The sequence below is a fragment of the Mercenaria mercenaria genome, chromosome 13 (assembly GCF_021730395.1).
Source record: "Mercenaria mercenaria strain notata chromosome 13, MADL_Memer_1, whole genome shotgun sequence".
Lineage (NCBI taxonomy): Eukaryota > Metazoa > Mollusca > Bivalvia > Venerida > Veneridae > Mercenaria > Mercenaria mercenaria.
The window spans coordinates 45,541,501-45,568,600 of NC_069373.1; the positions used below are offsets into that span (position 1 = coordinate 45,541,501).

General features: G+C 37.3%; 1 protein-coding gene across 1 annotated transcript in view; it reads right to left on the minus strand.

The window, feature by feature from the left end:
- Positions 1-4,918: 4,918 nt before the first annotated feature.
- The window catches only part of LOC123530373 (neurogenic locus notch homolog protein 1-like), a 45,110-nt gene continuing 22,928 nt past the window's right edge, over positions 4,919-27,100 (minus strand). Inside the window, exons 9-17 of the mRNA XM_053520858.1 lie at positions 24,887-25,013; positions 20,977-21,131; positions 18,090-18,211; positions 13,554-13,957; positions 8,047-12,076; positions 7,637-7,781; positions 7,156-7,303; positions 6,457-6,551; positions 4,919-6,002 (exon numbers count right to left, since the gene is read on the minus strand). Of these exons, the coding sequence (XP_053376833.1) occupies positions 5,834-6,002; positions 6,457-6,551; positions 7,156-7,303; positions 7,637-7,781; positions 8,047-12,076; positions 13,554-13,957; positions 18,090-18,211; positions 20,977-21,131; positions 24,887-25,013 (5,395 nt within the window). The 3' untranslated portion in view covers positions 4,919-5,833. The remainder of the gene's footprint in view (positions 6,003-6,456; positions 6,552-7,155; positions 7,304-7,636; positions 7,782-8,046; positions 12,077-13,553; positions 13,958-18,089; positions 18,212-20,976; positions 21,132-24,886; positions 25,014-27,100) is intronic.

The following is a 27,100-nucleotide window of genomic DNA, read 5'->3' on the forward strand; positions in this document are numbered from 1 at the left end:
GTCAGCCATGCCGGTTCTAGGTCAAGGTCACAACTTAGGGTCAAAGGTTTGAGCCTTCCATTTTGTGTCCGCTCTGTATCTCCTAATCCCCTTGAAGGATTCATATGAAACCTGGGTCAAATGGTCACCTATCCTAGACGATGTGCAGAACTCATGAGTCAGCCATGCCGGCTCAAGGTCAAAGTTACAACTCAAAGTCAAAGGTTCTTCTTCTTCTTGTCGTTCGCGACTACTCTGTCAGACCAGTAGCCTCGATGAAACTTGTGGTTTGCCGCAGATCCTCAATGCCTCCATACAGTTTCTGGTGGATTGAGGTATCTATCGGCCAAGTCACAGCTCGCTCCTGGTCATGCCTTTTACATCTCTGAAGTCTATGCTCCGCAGTCTGATCTTCTTCACCACATGGACACGTTGGCGATGATGTCAGTCTGTATTTCTTGTACATGTAAGCATTGATCTTGTTGTGCCCTGAGCGGAGCCTGACCATCATCACTTGTTCAGACCGATCAAGGAGATGAAAAGCATCTTCCTCCATCCTTGGTCTCGTTAGTGCCTTGATGATGGTGACTTTCTCCTTGTAATTCGCAGGTTTTGTTGGTTGTTCCGACTGAGCTCCTAGCTTAGCAAGTTTGTCTGCCTCTTCATGACTGCAAGTCCACAATGGGATGGAATCCACTGAAGTGCTACTTTGCAGGTTATACTCAGGCTCTGCATTCTCCTGGCTAGCTGCGGAGCTTTATTGTTGATCAGAGCTTCCATGACAGACAGTGCATCTGTGAGAAAGACGACTGAGGAGCTTTCTTCTGCCGAGTCTTCAACCATTGAGACGGCCTTCATGAGTGCTTCAGTTTCTGCCTTGTAGTTGCTGCAGTGTTTTCCTGTGGCTGCATGTAGTGTTTCTCTCTTGCCAGATGGGTATTGAATGAAAACTCCTGCTCCTCCATCTTTGACGGCGCATGTGGCTGATCCGTCTGTATAGACATGAGTCCATGATTCCGGAGGATAGTCTTCATTGATCATAGCAAGTATGAGGCTCTTCCGAATGCCTTCATCCTCTTGCTTCCCGCGGTCAAGACGAGTAACAGCAAGTCTCACAGTAACTGAGGACAGATCATTTGCTAGTGGGTTTATAATGTCTTCACTACCTAGGGGAGTCGTTGGTATGCTCAGCTCAGTTTTGAACTCTCGGTTGAGTTTCTTTGCCTCATGTACGAAGCTGCTACGTTTGAGCCGATTCTTTGTGTAGCCATCTAGCTTGGCTTTCATGGGATGGTCTTGAAAAGACCCGAACTTCTCTGCTTGAAGCAGAACCTTTGCATGTCTTCTGTCTTGTAACGGCTGTGTGCCTGTTAGCTTCTCCATGAAGGAGATTGGTGTAGACTTTGTAGCACCTGTCATGATCCGCAATGCTTGGTTCTGAACCTTGTCTAAAGCCTGTTGGTTAGTTTTGGCAGTAGTGGACCAGGCAGTTGAGCTATACTCTAAATGGGGTCTCACTGTTCCCTGATATATTGTCTTGAGTATTTGCTCATTTGCTCCCCACGTTGTTCCAGCAAGTTTGCGCATCATAGCAAGCTTCCTACGGACTTTCCCTTCTGCTTGACTAATGTGGGGCTTTCAGGTTAGCCGTTTGTCAAAGGTCACTCCGAGGTATTTTGCCTTGTCTGCTTCAATCAGTGAAGTATTTTCCATCTTGATTTTACCCGCCCTCTGCTTTGACGACAGGGAGTATAGTGTGGTGGATGATTTCTCTGTATTGATCGATACACACCAATCTTCAGCCCAAGCTGAAAGCTTGTTGATGGCTTCTTGCATCCTGTATGTGGCTGTAGTGGCATGTTCTTCCTTACACCATAACACCAGATCGTCAGCGTAGAGAGCAGCCTTAACTCCTTTCGGTAAAGCAAGAATAGTGTAGAGGATAAGACTCCGCCTTGTGGGACACCATGCCGCAACAGGAACTTCCTACTGCTGGCATGTTCTAAACTGACTCTTGCTCTCCTGTTGTGGAGGTATGACTTAATCCACCTCAGCATGTGACCTCCTACTCCAGTCCTCACCAGCTTGACGAGGAGTCCATCAGTCCAGACTTTGTCAAACGCCCTCTGCAGATCAATCCATGCTGTAAGCAAGACTTTCTGCTATTGGAAGGCGCCCTCTATCTCTTGCGATAGATAAGTGGTCTGGTCCTCAGTGGAGCGGAACTGTCTGAAGCCAGCTTGTTGCGTTGCGAATAGGTTGTTAATCTCTATGTACCACTTCAGGCGTGCATTCACAATCCTCTCCATGGTCTTTCCAACACAACTGGTTAGGCTGATTGGGCGGTAGCTTGCAGCCTTCTTTGGATCCTTCCCTTTCTTGTGGATGGGGATCATGACTGCCTCTTTCCATATCTGTGGAAGCAGCCCTTGTGTCCAGCTGTAGTTGTATATTTCCAGGAGTTTGCAAATTGCTTCAGTGCCTAGATGGGCCAGCATTTCATTTGTGACTCCATCTGGTCCAGGAGACTTCTTTGTCTTCAACTGTCTAAGAGCTGTCTGTAGCTCATGCAGTTTAAGACCCTGCTTCGTGCATTCTGGTGTCACTTGGCTTGTCTGCCTTTCCCTTTTTTCTCTTCGGGCTTCCCTTTGCCGTTCCCTGTTGATGGGGATGTTGGAAACATCTTTGTAGTTAGAGGCAAAAGTGTTTGCCGCTTGTTTACCCGTCAACAGTTCACCATTCTCTTCCAAAGTTACTGAGCCTCTTCCTGTTTCTTCATCGTTCAGCTGTCTCGTCAATCTCCACAGCTTTTGGCCATCTCGCTCTAGGTTGAGCGAGGCTGTTTTGTTTCTCCACCTCTTCCTCTTTGCTTCCCGTTTGTGCCTGAGGAATTTGGCCTTGGCTTGCTGTAGAGAGAGGTTACTTTCTTGTGAGGGATTGTTTTCTGCTTCCTCCCTGGCTTCTGATAACTTTGCCTGTAGATTCTCCAGCTCATCACTCCAGTAGGGCTTATAGTCCTTTCTTGCTCCCCGTGGAATGGCGCTGTAAGCAGCCTTAAGTATACTGGCGTTGAAGTCTTTGACAACCCGGTTGATGTCTCTACCTTCCACTCTGATGTCTTTACAGAGCTCATCACTCAGACTTCGGTAAAAGGTCCACCTAGCCTTCTTGTAGTTCCATCTGGGGATGTTAGGTGAAGTAGAGGCTAACGGTCCATAGAAAGTTGGACTGGGCGATGGTCGCTACCTCCTAGTTGTTCATTGGCATCCCGCTTGACATGTCCATGTATGTCATCAGTACATAAAGCAGGGGTTGATGTTGTTCGCCAGCTTCTGGAGTAAAAAGTTGGGGGATCATCTGGCTTGTTGATGAGGTTTAGCTTGTTATCATCTTGCCAGGTCTCCACTTCCTCTCCACGTTTATCCAGGTGGTCATATCCCCAGCTTTGTGAGTGACTGTTAAAGTCTCCTACAATGATGAACCTAGTTTCATCAGTTGTAACTTTGTCAAGGGACAGAGCTTTGTCACTTGGAGAGTATATGTTCACAAGTTTCAAACTACACTCGTTCTTTCTGAGGCTCAGAACATGGAACTCGGAGTCATCCATATGCGTGTTGGTCTGGACAGCGCTGATGTTATTCCTGACCAATGTCATGATGCCTCCTTTTCGTCTGCCAATTCTGTCACAGCGGAAACACTGGTATCCTCTGATTTTGAAGGATTTCTCTGGCTGTAGGTGAGTTTCCTGAATGCAACAGCCATTGATGTCTTTCTCATGGAGGATATGCTCAAGTTCAGCCTTCTTGTTGAAGACACCCTCCGCATTCCAATGCATCAGCCTGAAAGGTTGATGCGGATTGGTTCTTCTCCTTGGTATGTTCCTCCTTCTTCTCTTTGCATGTTGTGGATTGAAGGAGGGACCCCCAGTAGCTGTGGGTGGACTCTGTCAGAGGCTCAGAGCCCGGCACTGAATCCCCCTGGAGGGACCTCAGAGATTCAGCACCACATTGTTGAATACCGGATGACTGTGTAGTCATAGCGATATTGCAAGGTCAAAGGTTTAAGCCTTCCATTTCGTGTCCGCTCTATATCTCCTAAACCCCTTGAAGGAATTTTATAAAACTTGGGTCAAATGATCACCTCATCAAAACAATGTGCAGAACTTATAAGTCAGCCATGCTGGCTCAAGGTCAAGGTCACAACTTAGGGTCAAAGGTTTGAGCCTTCCATTTTGTGTCCGCTCTGTATCTCCTAAATCCCTTGAAGGATTTTCATCAAACTTGGGTCAAATGATCGCCTCAAGAACTCATGAGTCAGCCATGTCAATTCAAGGTCAAAGTCACAACTCAAGGTCAAAGGTTTTGAGCTCTGTATCTCCTAAACCCTTGAAGGATTTTCATGAAACTTGGGTCAAGTAATCACCTCATCAAGACAATGAGCAGAATTTATGTGTCAGCCATGTCAGTTCAATGTCAAGGTCACAGCTGAAGGTCAAAGGTTTACCCTTTCACTATCCATAACAGTGGCGGGGGATTTAGCTGTGTTTCAGACTGCCTTGTTCTGTTTAATATAGGTTGGTTTTGAAGTCAGCGATGTATTGTTCTTAAAATAATGGGACGGTCCATTATTTAGGTAGTGTTTACAAATCCGTATGATTCAATACGATATATATATGTTATAATAATTAATTTTAGCAACACAAAAATGTGCCTCTTTAATAGCCGTGATAGTGCAGGTAAGTATTGGTCTTTGTATTTTGTGGGTGTGGGTTCGATGTCCGTCAGTCGCAAATTTTACTACATAAATTTTCATCTTTAACATAGCGTTTTGATCCATAATAGATTAAATAAAATTACATTGAAGTCTGTTTTGTAATATCTTTTTTATTTTCAAGTGAGTACAAAATATTTTATATAATACACAGTGGATGTGTTGTTAAAATGTGCAAATGAAATAAGTTATAATTTTATGTAGTGCTTGGCTAGAATAATATGTACTGTGGACTCTTAATCCAGGAAACTGGCGAAACTTATTGCCTTGATGAATGGTATTTTGCATTAAAATGAAATTTACTTGTACATGACAATAACTATGGAAAAATATAATTTGAAAATATTTCAGTAAACTAATTAATTAAATTTAATTACACCTCAAACATTTTCACTGAAAAAAATCAATCATCTCAACCTCCTGTGTGACAGGCCTACACGCAATGAATACACAATTCTAATACATTATCTTATGGTATTTTTAAAAGTTTCATATCTTTTAGCCTCATTGTTTTCATGAAAGTGAACGATGCAACAATATGATAATAAACTTCATATAACCTACAACTGTTATAGTGATAACGTAATATGAAGTAAAAAAAGACATTCATCTAATGTAATAACAGTCACATAGCGTATCAAACACATAATTAAAACAAAACAAGTTAGCATTATTATCACTTTTAAGCAATAATATTAATACAGGCTAAAGAATCAGAGGTTAAAGTTGGCAAACATTCTATTACCATGTCTTCAATTTTAATTAGGCATATTGTCTTAACTTGAACAGGCAAGAGTCAGAATTAATATTTACCATTCGTCTATTAAATAGACGTTCACGTATAAATCTTCATACACACTCTTACATTGTCATCACTATTAAACACAAACGATTTCTGTACGTGCAAAAGGAGACAAAAGTGTCTGAAATAAATTGTGACATTTATTCATTGTATCATTTTGCTTAGAAATCTGTATTTCAGTAGATGTGGCGTTTGTGTACGTAATAAAAATAGTAATACATTGTATATATTACATGTACATTATTGATTTAAGTTAAAACACCATTAGCAGTATTGACACTTTTAGGCAAAAGTGCTTTCTTTGCTTGTAGAGGCAAACGAGTCAAAGAGAGGATTTTCTGTGGTTATAACTCTTTCACTTATACTACTGTCTCTGTCCTTTAGTTCAACGAATGTAGGTGTGTCATCATAAAGAGGTCCATCTTTTCTACCTGGGATACGCATTTTTGACCTGGAAGAGACCATGCATGATTATATGCAACATTTCCATAAGCACATACTGTGGTTTATCTAAAAAAAATAGCTTCTTTGCAAAAATAGTTTATGGTTTCTCATTCCAAAATGACCATCACAGGAAAAAACATTCTCGACTGATATTCTAAACAAAATAAAGAATACACTGTACTAATAAAACCTCTGTAATATAAATTGTGAATCATATCTACAAAAGGCAATAATGTAAAAAAAAATATTAACTATAGTGTCAAGCATATGGAACCAACGCATGTACAATATGAACAATTTGAACTGTTTATCAATAAGTCAAAATAGAAATCCTGACTCGTTTATGTGTAAATTAATATACATGTATCACCACCTTAGGATAGTTGGTTGCGATATATGGACCGAATCTCACATATGTCTGAAAATTGGTAACAGTAAACAACCTTTGACCCTTGGTATACCTATAACATTTACATCCTACTGCTACGGCGATGATAAGCACAACACCAACAACAACACCAACAACAATCATCATGTTCTTCTCAATCCACGAGTTCTGAAAAAGATATGCATACAAAGTGATTAACATAAAGCTGTATTTTTTAGAAATATTTTTTGTTTTGGAAAAAAGAGGTTCTGAATAATTACGTCATTTTCTTCGGATTTCAACAAGTGCCTGTTCAGTTTTATATCGGTAGCCTATTGCAAGATTTTTTTTTACAACCTGAAGCCTTTTTCACTAAAACAAATGTCTCAATCTATTTACTGTTCAAAGACTATTACACAGAACATACTTGATTTTCTTCATTTAGAAAAATCGTTTTACAGATCTTACATCTAGTTATGTTGTAGTTTCACACATGAGCTGTCGATACTTCATTGTTGTTTAATTATTGTTGCGTCTGTATAACATCTGTGTTTTTTCTTCAACCATACTCATTTTAGTTTATTTAGTTACATGAAACTTTTCATAATCCACTAATCGACCCACTAACTGGTTAAAATGTTTCATTGTTTCCTACGTTCCCAAAATGTTATTTTAATTGTACTTTATAATAAATTGAGTAGTTTTTCATCTTAAACTGTTACACGAACGGAAGTTGATGTAGTAGAACATCACAATGTTATGCGTTGAACATTTTTCAAAGTGTCTAATATACCTCAGGCCCTTTCCCTCCCTTCTGCTTCACTTCCAAAGGGAATAGGACCTTCAATTGGTCTGGAGACAACGCATTGAATGCCTCAGCAATCTGTTTATTTGAGACATCTTGACCGTCGCACTGTGCATGGAATCCCACGGAAAAAGTCCTATATTTGCCAATACATACATTCAAATGCCGCAAATACAATACAAATACAAAATAGAATATGCATTTAACGTGGTATAAAACAGAAATATCGCTTTAAGTTCGTATATAATTATATATCAAAAAAATAAAATTTGTTAAAACTGTATAATGTTTGTAATATTTGATGGGTTTTAAACGCAGTATAACACGTTTAAAAGCTATTTAATAGAATAAAGTTCTTAGTAAGCCCACGCACACACGCTCGCGTAAACACATACACACGCTCACACCCACACACAAGTCTTATCTAACAGATATACTTATCGATCAATAGAAAAATGGCTTTGCTTACGTTTTCTTCCCACTGCTCAATAGTGTAACGTTTATATCTTTACTTCTTGGACATGTCTTGTTTTGAAGCATAGTCTTTATTCCGGCTGTAATACTATCATAATCTGTTGAGTTTACTGCATTCACAAATTCTACAGTATAAACCTCTGAAATGATAAAACCGCAAACATTTCTTATTTTACTACGATATTCAAACCATTAGTAGAAAACTTTCAACAGTAACAACGTTTAATTTGATTAAATAAAAATAAATACCTGTTCCGTTTGTGTATTTTAGATAATTATATAAGCCAGGAGTGTATGCATTCTGTCTAAGAAATTATTAATAACTTCAAACATTTGCATGTTAAATATCGTTTTCTTAAACATATCCTTAAACAGGGTTATTTAAAAGTATTAATATATACGGACCAAATCCAGTCACTGTAGGGACCGTCCGTTTTGGGCTGGTAGTTTGTGCCGGTGAAGTAGCGCTATGTGCTCTACTGCTTCTTTTTGTCGATATAAAAGCTGCAGATGATGAGGCTTCATACGTTTTACTGCTTATGCGTGAGAATGTGGAACCATCACTTGTTACTCGGCTTGTTTTGTTCGATGTGGAAACTTCAGATATTGTACTGCTTGTTTGCGTCGTTGTTAAAGATGTAAATATTACACCACTGGTTTTTATCGATGCCGAAGATGCATGTGTTGTTCTGCTTGCTTGTATCAATGTGAAACCTGCAGAGGTTGAATTGTTTGTTTTTGAGGACGTGTAAGTTTCAGATGCGGAAGCTGCAGATGTTGCACTGCTAGCAGCTTGTGCCGATATAACAGCTACAGATGAAGTACTAATTTCTTCTGTCGGTGAAGAAGCTGTTATTGTTGTAGAAGCTGATCTTGTTCTTCTATGAATATGCGATTTACTTTCGCTTGTTGGGCTAACCTTTTCAGTTGTAGCTTTTTTTATGTGTAATGATGTGTTAGATATTGGAGGGACTGGGGATGTTGTTTCTTTGTCATCGTGTTTACAAATAAAACTGCCGTTGGTATTATAGCATTGATACCCATTTTCACACGGGTTAGGACTATCCCTACATTCGTCAAAATCCATTTCGCAATACTTTCCTTGCCATTTATTTGTACACTTGCAGCTATATGACCCAGCATGATTGTCACAAGTTCCATTATTTTTACAAGGATAACTTCTACATTCATCAACATCTGTCTCACAATGGATGCCACTCCAGTTTATAGGGCAGGTGCAGGTATATCCACCGTCTGTGTTAGAACAATTTCCGTTATGCCTACAGCGGGGAGTAATGCATTCATCTTCATCGGTTTCACAATTGGTACCTGTCCAAGTTGGAAGACAAACGCAGGTATAACCGCCGTCAAAGTTATTACACGTTGAATCATGCTTGCAAGGTGAACTATTACATTCGTTTACGTCAGTTTCACATTGCTTACCAGTCCAATAAAGAGGACAAGTACATTTATATCCGCCGTCAAAGTTGCTACAGGTTCCATTATGAAGGCATGTAGAGTGGAGTTCACACTCGTTAACATCAACGGAACAGTTTTTCTCCTTCCATCCTTCAACACACTGACATGTGTACCCACCTCTCGTATTACTGCATGAACCATTATTCTTGCATGGTTGAAATGTATCGCATTCATTTACATCAACAGTACAGTTTTGTCCTTTCCATTCTACGGGACACTGACATGTATAATTTCCTTTCGTATTGACGCAAGAGCCCTTATGTTTGCACGGATGAAATATATCACATTCATTGACATCATCGGTACAGTTTTGTCCTTTCCATTCTTTGGGGCATTGACATTTAAAATTTCCCACCGTGTTTACACATGAGCCATTATTCTGGCACGGATGGAAACTATCACATTCATTGACATCCACAGAACAGTTTTGTCCTTTCCATTCTTTGGGGCATTGACATTTAAAATTTCCTACCGTGTTTATACATGAGCCATTATTCTGGCACGGTTGGAAAGTATCACATTCATTGACATCCACAGAGCAGTTTCGTCCTTTCCATTCTTTGGGGCACTGACACGTAAAACTTCCTATCGTGTTAATGCATAAGCCTTTATTCTGACACGGATGAAAAGTTTTACATTCATTGACATCCACAGAACAGTTTTGTCCTTCCCATTCTTCGGGGCACTGACATGTATAATTCCCTTCTGTGTTGATACATGAGCCCTTATTCTGGCAGGGATGAAATGTATTACATTCATTGACATCAATAGTACAGTTTTGTCCTTTCCATTCTAAGGGACACTGACATGTATAATTTCCTTTCGTGTTGACGCAAGAGCCCTGATTCTTGCACGGATGAAAAGTATCACATTCATTGACATCAACGGTACAGTTTCGCCCTTTCCATTCCACTGGACACTGACATCTAAAATTTCCTACCGTGTTTACACATGAGCCATTATTCTGGCACGGATGGAAAGTATCACATTCATTAACATCCACAGAACACTTTTGTCCCTTCCATTCGTTGGGGCACTGACATGTATAATTCCCTTCTGTGTTGATACATGAGCCGTTATTCTGGCAAGGATGAAATGTATTACATTCATTGACATCAATAGTACAGTTTTGTCCTTTCCATTCTAAGGGACACTGACATGTATAATTTCCTTTCGTGTTGACGCAAGAGCCCTGATTCTTGCACGGATGAAAAGTATCACATTCATTGACATCAACGGTACAGTTTCGCCCTTTCCATTCCACTGGACACTGACATCTAAAATTTCCTACCGTGTTTACACATGAGCCATTATTCTGGCACGGATGGAAAGTATCACATTCATTAACATCCACAGAACAGTTTTGTCCCTTCCATTCGTTGGGGCACTGACATGTATAATTCCCTTCTGTGTTGATACATGAGCCGTTATTCTGGCAAGGATGAAATGTATCACATTCATCGACATCAACAGTACAGTTTGGTCCTTTCCATTCTACGGGACACTGACATGTATAATTTCCTATTGTGTTGATGCAAACGCCCTGATTCTTGCACGGATGGAAAGTATAACATTCATTGACATCAACGGTGCAGTTTTGTCCTTCCCATTCCTCGGGGCACTGACATGTATAATTCCCTTCTGTGTTGGTACATGAGCCCCTATTCTGGCAAGGATGAAATGTATCACATTCATTGACATCAACAGTACAGTTTCGTCCATTCCATTCCCTGGGACACCGACATGTAAAATTTCCTACCGTGTTTACACATGAGCCATTATTCTGGCAAGGATGAAATGTGTCACATTCGTTGACATCAACGGTACAGTTTTGTCCTTTCCATTCTTTGAGGCATTGACATGTATAATTTCCTTCCGTGTTGTGGCACGCGCCATTATTCTGGCACGGATGAAATGTATCACATTCATTGACATCAACGGTGCAGTTATGCCCCTGCCATCCTGCTGAGCAACTGCACGTGTACCCTCCCAATGTGTTTCTACATTTACCATTATGACCACATTGATTAAGCGTCTTGCACTCATTGATATCAGTTGAACAGTTTTGACCTTTCCAACCTACTGCACAATGACACGAGTATAATCCCTGTATGTTAATACATGATCCATTATTTTGGCATGGATGAAACTTATCACATTCATTTATATCTACAGAGCAGTTTTGACCTGTCAATCCTACGGCGCAATGACAAACGTACCCGCCTACAGTATTACTGCAGTTACCATTATTTTTGCATGGATGAAGCGTATTACATTCATTAACATCGACAGAACAGTTTTGTCCCATCCACCCTGCGCCACACTGACAAGTGTATCCTCCGTCTACATTATTGCATTTACCATTATGACTGCAAAGATGAAACACATCACATTCATTTATATCAGTACTGCAATTCTTTCCCGTCCACCCTACGGAACAATGACATGTGTAGATGCCAAACGTATTGGTACATGTTCCATTATGCAAACAAGGGTGATGTTTACACTCATCTAAATCAACGCTACAGTTCCTGCCAGTCCAACCGGTGTCACATGAACATTTGTAATGCCCATGAACATTGGAACATATTCCATGATCGCATGGTTGTAATGCTTTACATTCATCTAACTGATGTCGACATCGTGATTTGGGATCCCAATCACTAAGACAATCGCAACGATATCTTTGTGGATAAGGTAAATTTACGCACGTTCCGTTGTTTGCGCATGTCACCACAGAGCATTCATCAAAATCATTTTCACAGTCTTTTCCTGAATACCCTTGATAACATTTACATCTATAACTGCCGAAGGTATTACTACATGTACCATTATTACAAGGGTTGTGTGCACATTCGTCTACATCTCTACAAGTCTTTCCTGTCCAACCGTCACTGCAGTTACAGCTGTAACTTCCAAAACTGTTTATGCAAGACTTGCTGTGAAAGCCACATACCTGAAAATATAGTGTTTTATAGCTAGAAGCAAGAGATAACGAATTCCTTTGATATAATGTCCACTGGAAGTTTATTTGTAGTAAGTAAGACATGTTTCGTTTTATCTGCATGAAACTGATTTCGGAATACAAGGAAGTTTAAATAAATTCGCAAATTAAAGATTGACTTAAATGCGTTTAGCCGTCGCATAAACCGTGTCAGAATTTGTTTAAGATGTATGAACATGGGTGAAACTTTTGTATTTCATTTAGTCATATGATGTGTACACTTCTATTTGTTATAATGAATCTGGCAGACAAGTATACATCAACACTACTGAAATATCAGCGGTGTTCGAACCTAGTTTCTATTTACATGTAATAATAATAGATTTGGCAACTGGTATTTTCGACCTATTTTGGAGCTGTTAACGGTATTTTGTACTGTAGATGCATTCTGCATTCGTATAAATTGATTATGCCGACCTAATATAGTCTTCGTAGATACAGTGTGACGTCGTGAGACTCTGTACCGTTCAAATAAATCAATAAAGCGGTATTAGGATTCCACCAACAGACAGTCTCTTAAAGGCACTTGTATTGATTTCCTATTTTGTATTCAAATTACTTCACGGATATCAGATCCATATCAATTAATATAAGTTTTCGGACGTCGCTAAATTTGATAATGTGAATCAGTGTCGAAGAAGCTAATAACTTAATTTAATCAATTGATATCAATCAACAATACTTCTAAGATATGAAGCACTCAAGTTCAAATCAAATTATGAAGGAAGACAGATTGTAAAATCTACAATTTGTATTTGGTAATTGACATTAAATGAAACACCTTTGGAATTTTAATAGTTTAGACATTATCTCATATAGACATATAATTACATTTTGTCATACATTTATAACTTGGCTCAACCTACCTAGGACGTAAAATAATTTAAATATTCGTTTTATTTAATGTAATCAAAGCTAAACATTTTTGACTGGCTTCAGTACCATATCAAGATTCAGTATATCATTACAAGAATGTGATAAATACTTTTTATATGTAAAATGTACCTACTTTGTAGAAATAACCACTTTTAACATTTACTTTTTTCTCGTTATTGCTCATAGAAAATAGCACTAATAGCACTAGTGAGCAACTTATTTAGAAATATTACAGAGACACATAAGTAAGTTACTGCCGCTGTATGTTAACACAACGTAATTAAGATATATTAAAATAGTGTACACTATAGGTTGTCACTATGAGCTAAGCGAGCGGTCAAACTAAATAAGACGTTTTCATGCTTATATTCTCATATTTTCGCCATTAGCAAAATTTTAATTTATAATGAATAATTCAATATGAAAGTCTTATATATTTAAATATTTAAGTAAAAATCATCATTAAGTCCTTGTCTTTCAAAAAACAACCACAAAAAAAAAGGACATTAGTTAAGCTTAATTTTATGAAGTATAGTATGAAATGTTTCCTTACCGAATGTTTGCACTCGTCTACGTCTACGTCGCATCTTTGTCCAGTAAACCCTTCAACACAGTCGCAGTTATATGAGCCATATGTATTAAAACAAGTGCTATTATGTTTACAAACTTGTGTAGCTATATTACTGCATTCGTTCCTATCTGTACAATAGCGTCCGCCAAATCCATGTGAACATCTGCATAAAAACGAACCAGGTTTGTTTATGCATTGAGTTGCATTAACACAGTACCCGTGTGTACATTCATTCAAATCCATTTCACATGTCGGTCCAGTCCATCCCGCCTGGCATTTGCATTTGAAAGAACCAGGGGAGTTTTGACAGGAGCCTCCATTCTTGCACTGGTTATGAACCTGACACTCGTCTACATCTGTGCATGACTGTCCTACAGCACTAAACCCTGAGATTGCAAAAGAAATAAGGTTGAATCAATAAAATCTAAAAAGTAGATCCCTCGGAAGCACCGAGAACAAGGCAAACAGTGAAAATTGGTTTTTCGGTTTGACTGAGTCTGTTCATATATCATTATCATCTGATTATCCAACAAAGGAATGAGAACAAGTTCCCTAATCCATAATCGGCATTGTGATTATATTCAGCTACGTCCTATATCGTTATATGATAAAATATATGAGATCTTTTGCAGTATATAACGTATACCAAGTTTACAAAAGCATTGTTGGACATTGCCATTGCCCCGCCTAAGAAACTGTTTTGTGTGAAAGGTGAAATAGAGCAAGAAATATTGTGAAATAATTAAAACGTAAGCGTATGTATTATGGAACAAAATGTGTTTTAAGAACTACTGTGTTCAATGTAAATGCATTTTTATGGTAAATATACAGTACAGGTCTTGAACTGTTCTTCATCATGCTCATTCAATAAATTCCTTTCAGAAGAAGAACCGATAGAATTAACTGAAGGGAGATAATTCAAAATTTCCGAAAGAGCTGCGGTTTTTGTCACAGCATTTCCTCTGTATGTTTTCTGTTACAAAAACCCTCCAATTGTTTTCAGGTTCTGCTCCAGAAAAAGTGTTATTAGTTAATTAAATAAATAAAGGGAGATAATTAAAAACGTAAGCAATGTTGAGGTCTCGTATGGTCCTCGTACACTACAATCTTCGTTAATGTCCTACGTCTTTGTATGCAGTTTTCTTTGGATACTAGTACCTTCAACACTGGACGAGTGTTGCTTGAGACAAACAAATTTGATAAAGGGGAAAAGATCACAAGCAATAAGTAAGTTAGAATTATGGTTCTGGTACAAATTTCATTCTCCAAATGGCCTGTGTTATTGTGTCATTATGTAACAAATACATTTCAGAGAGCTTTGCTCCGAACAAGAACGTTGTCAGTATATTAAATAAGGGAACAATTCGGAAAGCAAGCAAAGTGGAGTCATAGTTCTGTACGCCGAAAATTCCGGGCATGTCCTCTACCTTTGTACGCATTTGATTCAAATCCCTTTAGCTCATAAAGATCTATGACCCAGAAAATTAAATTCACTTATAAGAGAGATAATTCAAAACACAAATAAGTCAGAGGTTTTGTTTTGTACACTGCACTCCCTTTCATTGGCCTTTTTTATCCGCTCTATAGCTTTTAGTGCATGGATATATTTTGCTCATAACAAGGCAATAGGAGTGTGTTTTGTTTACACTACAAAGATCACTAGCTCAAAGTCCACGGTCCAAGTAATCAATAAATCATTATTTTCCGGCCTGCAAGTCTATTTAACTGTTACAGCTATAGCAGAAATGTCTTACATATGTTGTGCTGTAAACTATTATACTCTACATAGTTGATAAGATGGTTTTGATGTTAAAGTTCTTGTATATGGACATATTTTACCATGCCCGCAAAACGGTGGCATATAGTTATCGCTCTATAAGGGTGAAATATAGTAATCGTGCACGATTGCCTTGCACTATCAAGTGCCTTTAGATGAAAAATTGCAGGATCGACGTCAGTCGTCAGCTTGGTAGTTTAAGTAAAACTTTCACACAGAAGAAGTGAAATATCATTAGCTATTGACCGGGCACGAAGTAAACAAATGTTTGGTCCCAAGTTCAACATTGACGGTAAAGCTGCTAAATATCCTGGTGTTACATGAGAAACATCATCATGTTTTGATGAACATTTACTCCAAGGTATGTCGAAATACTAAGATAAATGGTATGACAGAGCTACGGAGCAAACATAAACTGACCCTATATACCTAAACTTGTGTTGCGTGCTTCACATCTTCATTTTATTGTAATCATTTATGTCTTTTGAAATCACTTGATGGGAAAAGACCCTATAAACCTTTGTTCCTAAAGTGCGACTTTGACCTTTGAAATTAAGATTTGTGTTTTGTGCGCCGTTTTTTATGGGGATGTGGTTTACAAACTTCGTAAGATCTTGGGTCATGGTAATTTTCCAAATGTATTTAAAAAGATTATCAAACGTTTTATTAAAAGAGGTTACGACCCAACTGTTTTGAGACATACCGCATGTTTAGTGTTCAACCCGTTTACAGTTGGACACTACGCTTCCCTCTTTGATTGCGTCTGACGGAAGAGGGGGAGGACTCTATGATGAGCAGTTTTTAAATCCTACCAGGACTGAACTGTTTTGATATTTGTCTTCTGGCCTGTTTCGTCGGGCCCTTAAGGGTGTTTCTCTTGTTGCTCTGTCTTCTGAAAAGGCATTGAGTACATATGTTTTTGGTTCTTAAGGTTTGCTTTTTATATATTTATACACGAGCATTTTTGTGTTTTACATGCCATGCCTTTTTGTTTCCATTACGTGTGTTAGAGATTCACCTGGAGGGGATTACTTTTATTTACACTGTCCCATGTCTTTGGAACATGGTGGGGGTAAGAGTGAGGTTGGGTGCGCACCATAAACCGGTTTAAGCTCCCCAGTGGTGTTTTTGCCACTGATCGTTCCAAGGCGGTGCCCCACTGTGTTCCTTTGTTTGTTCGTTTTGTCCTTGTGTGTTTACTTTGTGTGCGCGCATGTGTGTATGCTTATTGTTCGTCTTGTCCTGATGTGTAAGCTTTGAGTGTGAGTGTGGTGCACGCGTTTGCGTGCTGGGGGGAGGGGGGGGGGTTCGTTTTGAGGAGGCTGCGCTTTTGGTGCGTGGCACTCCCTGTTTGATATTTTTCTTTGTTTTTATTAAACATTTTGCCAAGTTATTTTAAGATCTTTTAATATGGTTAAATGACCTACCGTGATTGCAAATGGAATAGACTCTATTATTTTTATCAAGAATTGGGACATTGACATAAGATGTTATGATGAACATTTATTTATGTCAATTTATTTTTAAATTCCTTTCTAACGAATGACTGAGATATTGCCAGGAAATTAAAACTCGGTCTCGGGGATATTTGCTAGTACCCACTACCTAAATAGGAAGTGGTAAACCAAAGGTCGCCCAACACGACATAAATGAAACTGTTGCAAGCTCGGTATGATTGAGCCTGTTTATAGACGGTAGTGGATATACAAGCTATCGCCACCCCCACCACCCCCACCCCCACGCCCTCTAATCCCGGGTTGAGCAGAATTCAACATTTATACACGTTATCGAAATAAAATTTAGAGAAACCGCCAGTTTGTTCAAATAATATATTCGGAAAAAGAAGATTATTATGTAAATCTATATAAAACACCGACACATACGGATCTCAGTGACTCGGTCTGAACCAACTTGGCAGCGGCCACACGTACAATATATACTAATGTAACAGTCTCAGGAAAAATGTGCAGCCTCGACCGGGACTCGAACCTCGGATCTTCGGCTTACCGTGCCAACGCTCTACCAATTGAGCTACCGAGGTGTCTGCCACAGACTGTTAACCGAATTCAGATGCACACCCCAGCCATACTGTTTCGCCCCGCATGGGCTCCAAGGGTGAACCTCGGTAGAACCTCCAAATGTAACAGTCTCAGGAAAAATGTGCAGCCTTGACCGGGACTCGAACCTCGGACCTTCGGCTTACCGTGCCACCGCTCTACCAATTGAGCTACCGAGGCCACCCGATACGAGAACCGCTACACTAAACATATCTTACTTTGTATCTAACCAGATAAATTCTCTTTTGTAATTCGACATAAAAGCATTTATCCCCGTGTTGACCGCAAATTTGAAACATTTACAAACTTTGTAGGGTACCACTACCAACTAGGATACAAAATATATCCAATATGTTTTGCACGTTTGGAGAAGAAGATTGTGATAGTTTTCCTTACTCTACGTAATTTTAACACACTTATCCCTCTAGGGCCACTATATAAGCACTGTTTATGTACAATATCTTTCATTATGTAGTTCTAAGACAAATCGCTTATTTGTTTGGCGGCAAGCCTAAGCAAACCATTTGAACTAACTTTAAAAAGACCCATTCAGACTACATGCAAAGCTTGGTAAAAGTCGATTAGAATTTCATACGAAGATGCCCTTATTCCAGTATTTCACACTTACCTCGTCTTTCAGGTTAACTAAATACTTGATTTGTTCTCAGTCTATCTTGTATTTACCTTTCTTGCAAACGTGCTTTCCATGTTGATCGCAAACTTTGTTTCCCGTATTTTGGCACGTAAGTTGACAATGATTTCCAGAGCGACCTTTTGCACACCACATCACCATCTCAATAACCAACCTTAAAATATCTTTATTTTAGAAAAAGACATGGATACAATTATGTGCAAATGATGCGTGCTACATAAGTTATTCACTGTGTCTGTCGTCAACGCCGTATATATGACTACTATGTCAAAATAACACATTTTCAGGCATTTTGTCAACATCCTCTAACCTTGTTATTTTTGTTTAGATTAAATGTATAAAAAAGCAATATATCTGATTCCAGATCATTGCTGTTTCCCATGGTAACTTTAATTTAGAAACTAATAATTTAGATCATTACTATTAATATGTTTACAGAAACAAGATCTTAAAGCTATTTTGAACGCCTTGCAGCGGCATTTCCGTACAGAATTTGTTTGCTTTCATTGCTTTGAATAACCGAGTATTGAAAACAGGAATAACAGCTTAAAGCTAAAATGCATTTATCACTATTGCTTTTTGCGACAATTTTGATAATAGCAACAGTGAATTTTCTTCTAAAAATTGTTTATTTTACATCAAGTTGAGTTGTCATTCCAGAAAAGGAATTCCAAATGCCGGATTATATTATTTGAACACGGAACAGAAATATTTGAAGCATTATAATATTCACGAATTATAACAAAACAGCCATTAGACCTACTTTTGTAATTATTTTGAGAAGGTTACTTCCTACATTGTATATCATTTAAAAGAGCGCAATGGTACAAATATGCATTGTGGATTGAGATAATAGACACTCTATGAGACAGCTAGCAAGTAGTACAAAATTATAACATAGTGATATGGTTGCTTTTCTGAAATTGTAAATACATGTTCGGGTATGAGAAACATGTCTTAAAATAACAGAAAAACGTGTATATAATTCAGTATTAATATTACATTTTTCCTTGCTTTCACAGTACTTATACTACTATCTATAAGCTGATAAGACTTTATAATTTAGCAATTTTATGGTAATAAACCATATTCTATACTGTCTGTTTCTACACATTGGTATTAACTATTACATTCTTAACAGCTTCTTCAAGTTCAAATACCCCTTCTTTTTAGTTTCCACATATACCTACTCACCTTCCTTACTGAGTGTTCATATCTAAGAAATTGTGTACGGAATCACGTTTTCTCTGTGCTACTATTTTCGCTTTTTACAAATTCTTTGAATCTTTCAAAAAAACAATTAGTCAGATTTATGTTTAAGTTGTAGACAACCTTAAAATATCATTGTTTGGTAGGTGATAATGAAATGATATATTGATAAATATACATTTGATACAACAGCAACACCTTTTCTCTTAAATCAGTATCACCTGTTCACCGTTTTATTAATTCAATAAATACTAAGGTGTGTAACATTTGTGCTGGAATGCAAGCTAAATGGTTATGTTCACATTTGAACATTCTGATAGTTTTTGTTTACATCCGAATATTTTAAACTAGCTTCTGCTGCAAATGTGCAAACGTATCAAAATACTTCTGGGTCTGATTTTTATGAATTTTGCAGGAATGATTTAATAAATATCGTCAGTATTGCTTGTTCTAGAATGTATCTTACATATCAGACTTCACCTCCAACGTTTTACAACAAAGCAAACCTCATAACTTATATCTATTGAAGCCAAACAGCACGTAAATAAGATACTGTTGCATATTTGCATGTGTATATTTTAACTTAAAGTTTGCACTCTTGAAACTGTCATTCTCGAGTTAGTATATCTAACTTTGTAAGGTTTGTGTATAAGTATTTACAGCGCGCATTTGTATCCACTGAAATGAAACCATTTTTGGCAACAAAGATGCCTATCATTTAGCGCATTGTGTATCTGCGTCACGTGCGTGTTCGTGTGAATTGCCGATTTTGAGAGACTGCGATTAACGTTCGCATGCCACAATGTGTAGATTCATTTACTTCCTTTCATGGTATGAAAATGATTTTTGCTGCAACCTATTATTATGCAAACTCCAACACAGTGTTACTTCCCCTTATCAGTACAGTAGACACTGCCACCACGTATAAATTGGGCTGAAGTTTAGCCGAAATATATTTTTCATTATTTTAATTTTGTTGTACAAAGTTTTTATCTAAGTAGTTGAATATGATATATTTCGCTTTTAAAACGAGGAAAAAACTAAAAAATAATGCAGTAATACTAACATTACTTCTTTTACTGGTGTTGTGACGCGCACCTGCTAAAAATGTAAACTATGAAATTACTTGACGGTATTTTGACTACTGTAAGAGAATTTGATTAATGGCATACTGCAAAATATAGATACATTAAATAATTACATGTCAATTTGCCTGTAGATTATGGCAAGCATTTGATTTACCAGGCGTTGCCAAGCGTGTCGCCATTTTAGGATCACATGGCTGTACCATCGTCACGTGATTTGCCTGAAGGCAGGGATGATTGTTTGACAATATTCCTGCGCGGAGGTTGATTATTATATTGTAGTATAAATCATCCAAAAATAACAACAGCAACTGATATACGACAAAATGTCTGCGTTATTTGAAAACATGTTTTGAACGAAGGTTGGGTGGTGGTAGACACCACAGTCAAAATAGCTTACCCACCATTCCAATATTTGCATTATTTTTTACCAATGTAAGGTAGATACATTATGTAATTTTCCCCGAAAGAGTTTACCTTAATCACGAAATTCCAGACTGTGTGATGAATAACGCCGAAAATTATTTTTAAGTAAAAGGTGTGATTTAATCAACAATGAAATTACACAATCGGTCAAAGTCTTAGCTTGTGAGATAACTTTTTATGTTGTTTATATCAAACATACGAACGAGCTCCTCCATTAGCTGTAAACACCATTTGATGAGTCTTGGCTTCCTTATACGTCCGTTCGGCTTGGTACGACTGTATAACCTGCCTGCGACGTCGAAAAATATTTTCGTTGCGATTTTCAACATGATGCGTTATATCAGCATTTACAACCTGAAAATATATTTATTTCACACTCAGTTTGGCGGAAGTGTTTCTTGGGCGAATTAGAAATCTGTTAGTAATTAAAGGGTCATGCAAGGTTCATTTGTGTTAAATCATTTTTAAATTCGGGAGAACAATTACAAGAAGATTGTCACTAAATACATATAAAGAAAAGTGCCAACGCTCCCTCGAGAAATTAAAATAATTTGATCAATCTTCGTAGTCACCCGAGGATTACTCATGTTTCAATTAGAGAAAAGTCTGCACGGCCCCTGGTACCCATGTTTTACGACTAGTAAGAACAATCTGATTCTTTTTTCGAGAAACAACTACAAAGGGTCATCAACGGAAGGTTTATGTTAACATATCTAAATTATGGCAATATGATTATGAAAGATTTGACGTGTACATACCATGTTGCGGTCGAATCAGAATAATTTGAACATTCTTGGTAGAGTCTTCCTAAAATCAACTATGTGAATTTATTTTAAAACATGCCAGCAGTTTCCGACGTTTTCCACGAAGTTTCCACTAATATACATATAGAGAAATATGGCTACACCCATTGCAAACATGCTTTTTGAAGAATCTAAATTATTTGACAAATCTTTGAAGAAAATAGCCCAGGCAATATTTTTGGATATTATTTGAAAACGGACCAGCGGTTTAAATGAAGATGTTGTTTGGAGACATTTCTAATTTTAGCCCTGGTGGATTCTATTTGGAACCAAGCAGAACTTTTGAACAGGTTTGGAAGAGGACCATTCAACAAACACTAAGGCCAAGTTATATCAATTTCAAACTAATAGTTTCAGTGGGAATTCCATCTGAAGAAAATATTGCCGGTGTAATGAAGTATTTCGACCCCCATAGAATAATGACCCCCGGTCATAGTATTATGACCTCCAGATCATAGTACTGTGACTCCCCCACGTGAAGTAAACTGAACCTCACGAAGAATATTGACTCCCATAAAAAAACAACCCCGGTCATTTGGTCAAATTTAGTGATAACTCATGTATCTATGGCCTAATTGCTGCATTTTATGCCCCCACTCGGGGGAGGGGGCATATAGATTTGCCCTTGTCCGTCCGTCCGTCCTTCCGTTTGACCATTAGCCCCAGACACCATCACTTGACACAGAAATCAGAGCATTCCGCAACGGGAAAAGGGATCCTATTTCTAGACGCTGTATCTTGGTGTATACATTTTTTTCAGGAAAATAACAATTCACAATACGTTCACAAAACACACCAGTGTCAATAATCTTCGGTATGAAGTAATTCTTCAGAAGAAAACTGCACAAGAAACTGCTAGCATAGAACTTAGTATTAATAGAAGTTGCAATACTTAGCAGTGGCAGTAAAGTACTGTAGCGGCAACAATAGAAAGTAGTAGCAGTAGTAGTAGTGGCAGTGGTAGTGGCAGTTGGTAGTGGCAGTTGCAGTAGCAGCAGCAGCAGCAGCAGCAGAGGAATAAGTGACAGCAACAACAACAGCAGGAGAAGAAGAGGTAGATGTACAAGACGTATTAGTGGAAGCAGGTATAGTAGTATCAGTAGTAGCAGTTGTAGTAGTAGTAGTAGAAGTAGTAGTAGTAGTAGTAGTAGTAGTAGTAGTAGTAGTAGTAGAAGAAGTACATGTAGTAATAGCAATAGAAGTAGCGGCACCAGTAGTAGTAGTAGTACAATCAAAATGTTAACTATTGGCAATGGAGGGTATTAGAGTTGTAGATCTAGTAAAATTGTCCGTTAGGTTTGGTGGGGATCACTTTTTAATAGATATTATCGTCGAAAGTCTTTTTAGGAGCCGGTGATTTACACGGAAAGAGTAACTTTTTTAAATAGAATAATGTCCGGGAATCAATATTGTATGAGAGTTCGAATGTAGTAAATTCGGCAGTGAGTATTTTACATGTAAGGAGTCACTTTTTCTATAGAATAATAACCGGGGTCGTTATTCTATGAAATTCGAAGGGAGTCATCTTTAGGGAGTCAGTATTTTACTTGGGGGGTGGGGGGGGGGGTCAGTTTTTCTATAGAATAATGACTGGGGTCGTTATTCTATAGAGTTTTCAAAGGGGGTCAGTTTTTTATAAGGGGAGTCAATATTTAACAGGAAAGGAGTCACATTTTCTATAGAATAATGACCGGGGGGTCGTTATTCTATTGGGGTCGAAATACTTCATTACACCGGACGGAAAACGACAGTAAGAGATGACAATGGCTCAACTTTAGCATGCTCTAACAGTCCGAACAATATTTGATGATGTATAACTATGTCCATTTGAACATGATTGAATCTGTAGGTGATTAATATGCAGAAAAGTGTGACGGATCGACAGTTCAAACACTGCATGTATATCGGGTTCTCGTAAGCATTAGCATTAAATCGCATGAGTCATATTCATACTTATAGTTTATGAATTTTTTAGTATTGTTTTCTTATACTACATGTGAGATTTGAATGACAGTTCATAGGAATGATCAGTCTGCACTATTTCTTTAGCATTACTTTAGCATTACTGAACAGATGCCGACATTGATGTAAAAAATAGTTCTTTACAAAATCTTTTACTGCATATTGTCTGCGTTTTCAGTTGTATGTCTATCTGTCTGTCTGTCTGTCAGTCTGTCATAAAATATTGTCTAGATTGTCTTCTGAAAATTGGTTTGATTTCAGTCACATTTATCATATAGTTTATACATGTATACCAAATTTACTTTGGTTCTGCAACGTTATACATGTATTAGCCCAAATTTCTCATCTGGAAAAAAAACGACAACACGAAACAGACATGTTAATATGCCTAAACCATATTGTGTGTTAGGTTAAAAATGATCCCATTTAATAAATGCATAGCTAGCCGCAATTTGACCCTGTACCACTACTTGAAACTAATATTTCTATATACATAAATGTCTCAGTTTCAACTTTATGTCATCCCTACACCTACATACACATATATATATTTCTATATCTAGCCAAGTTTGATACAATTTTATGAGGTTTTGTACATTTAAAGTTCAGATCTAAAGAAAAATTCTTAAATTAAACATGCGAATATTTTATCTTTAATTGTTTGGCATTTTAACGAATTATATTTTTTTTTGTAGTTTAGGTACGAGTGCATACAATATTTTATTAAACATTTGCATAATCTTGAATTCTATCCGAAACCAAGCAAAAAAGGCTTGAGTCAATATCAAAACACATCTCGTCTTTGCGTTGTTACCAGATCACCCTTAAAAGACAGAGAGATTTTACCGTAAATAATCTTTAGTGCCATAAATATCTAATAATAAAGTTTCCTCTTGTGACAATTATAGGTTTACTTTATAGCATTTTTAAAACATGGTCATGAAAAGGTACACTGCACTAGTTCTAATGAGACCTCTTACATTGGGGTGATAGAATTCATCAATTGCACACTAAAGAAGTAAAGTTACAAATGCATTACAGTTAGTGTCGTTAATAGTCGGAAATTGTTTAGTTTTACTATCACAACGTTCAATGTTCCATATCTCTTAGCATTTCGTTATCTATAAACTTAATTTTTCCACACGTATTTTGATATGTGTTTTAGTATAGCATGGCTGCGAAATGTAATAATAAATTAATATCAAATGTTTGTCACAAGTAAGCAAATGATAGTACATAATTATACATGATACACATGATGTTTGTTCTTTATGCTACATTATTTATATTATCAATTTGAATGTGCTATTATAAATCAGTGATTACATAAGAAATGAGACATACCGGCCATGCTGAAAGACGAACGTAGTAATACCCCTGCGCATTTGAAGAAGTAATCGGATGTCCGCTGCATATCGCTATAGTCCCGTTGTGGAGGGTGTATCTCATATGTACTTTCACTTTACAACTGCTGTTGGAAAGATAATTACTTTTGTTCATTCTTACTAATATGTTAATCTTTTTAAAAGTATAATGCTAATGGGAAAGACGATCATGAAAATATAAAGCCATGTTTGCAAGTACATTTTTGCAGAGGCAAACCGATTGCCCCTTCGAATAAATATAATTGAGAAGAATGAAGAAATTTTGTTAGAAAGTTTTCAACAGTGTTTATATTTTAAACGGACGTAAATATCTTAACATAATGATGTCAGTGGATTATGTCTCGTTGCCCCAAAATCAGACTCTCGAAAACGGACTTTCTGAAGAAAAAAAACGCCAACTTCCTACGGATCAATATCTCTAACGTTGTGGAAATAACATGATTTAAACATTAACATATTGTAATTTCTTTCATTCTGAAATTCAGACAAAGATACTGTAACTCGTATGAGATAAAGTAATGATTTATAAAAAACAAATACCAACGGAGCTCAAATAAAGTTCTGATACGGAAGGCATTCACAGACTCAGAAAATTTAAGAAACGAAGTTATTATTTCTTTCCTTTTAGAGGCCATGCAAAGTATAGAACAGATTATGATCGGCAAATGCATGAATTGCGTCGATAATATTTTGTTGTTCATTTCGTGTCAACTCCGAAATTAAAGCATTTCTTACATTACATTTACATTCTTTTCCGTTTGTTTACAAAATATTTTTCATAAATTGCATATATATTGTTGTACTGAATATTAAAATCTGCTTCGCAGTCATTCTGTTCAACAGACAGAACAACCGTCAAAATTTTCAATGGAATGTATTTGGAGTCATATTGGACGATTTGTTTGCAAATTACAGCCATTTGTGTAATATAATTATGTACGGTCAAGATGCAGAAGATGTCACGTGAAGTCGTTTGCTGAGTATATTGTACTAGTTACAGAATTGCATGAGTAATTATTCACATTGCTGCGACATGTTAGATGTTAGACAGAGTAAGAAATGGGGCCTAAAATTACCAGAAAATAATGTCAATAAAAAAGCCAAAAAAAAAAAAAACGACAAACGAATACAGAAAGATTTTCAACTGTTTGAAAGTACAATTTCCGTACGTAAATCGTCTTTGTTTGTTCCTTTATAGCACCAAAAAACATCGTATCAATACCCCTTGTTTGGGTTTTTTCGCCCAAAATGAAAAGGCAGAGCTGAAAGTAAGCGATGTAATGTACAAACACCATTTCCCCCCTTAATTTTCTCTAATACACAGAAATTATGAAAAGCACTTATTTCTTGAAACAAATTTTGAAGGAGGGATCGAAATTGTTCAAATCTTTTATCTCTATGCTGGGGTACATTTGGGGATATACTGGGTATATTTGCTAATTGTATTTAATTACGGGTAGTTAATGATGAAACTGCCAACATCTCAACATGAAGCAAAGTGAAGGAAGAATGATTTCAAACATAACCCTCTCCTTTAAGAGCCAAGCGGGTGGGTTATTTTTTTACAGATAATTGAGACAATTGTTATCCGAAGTCACACGTACTTCTCTGACCATCCGCGAAAAATGCATTTATAGTGATGGTGAATAACTGTAACTTTACAAAAATTACTTAATCTTGCCTGTATATTTATTTCATATGTGTAACATATCACATATAATTACATAATTCAAATATTCCATGTACTTAAAATAGGAGCTGATAAGTCAACGCCAATATTTATCGTCCAATTTGATATAAAACTTTCATATCAGCGTGTGACAGCAATTTAAACGTTTTGTCGCCTTTTTAAAAGTATATTGACGGTGAAATCTTTAAAGTTACTCTGGCTAAATAATATTAAAATATATCGTTTATATAAAAATGTTAAGTGCAGGTGATATGTAATAAAAAGATCATCAGCTTCGAATCGAGGAGTATGCACCCTGTATAATATTACATTCTTAATTTCGTGCAATATCTCAGCTGCAAAACTTTTGCATATTTCTCTATGCTAGACTTATTATACCTATAATTTAAAAAGCAGAATGTTATCATCTCCGTTTTGGAACATTTTAAACCCTTATTGAGGTACCAAAACGGTCGGCATGTCGTTTTACTTTTTCTAAAATGT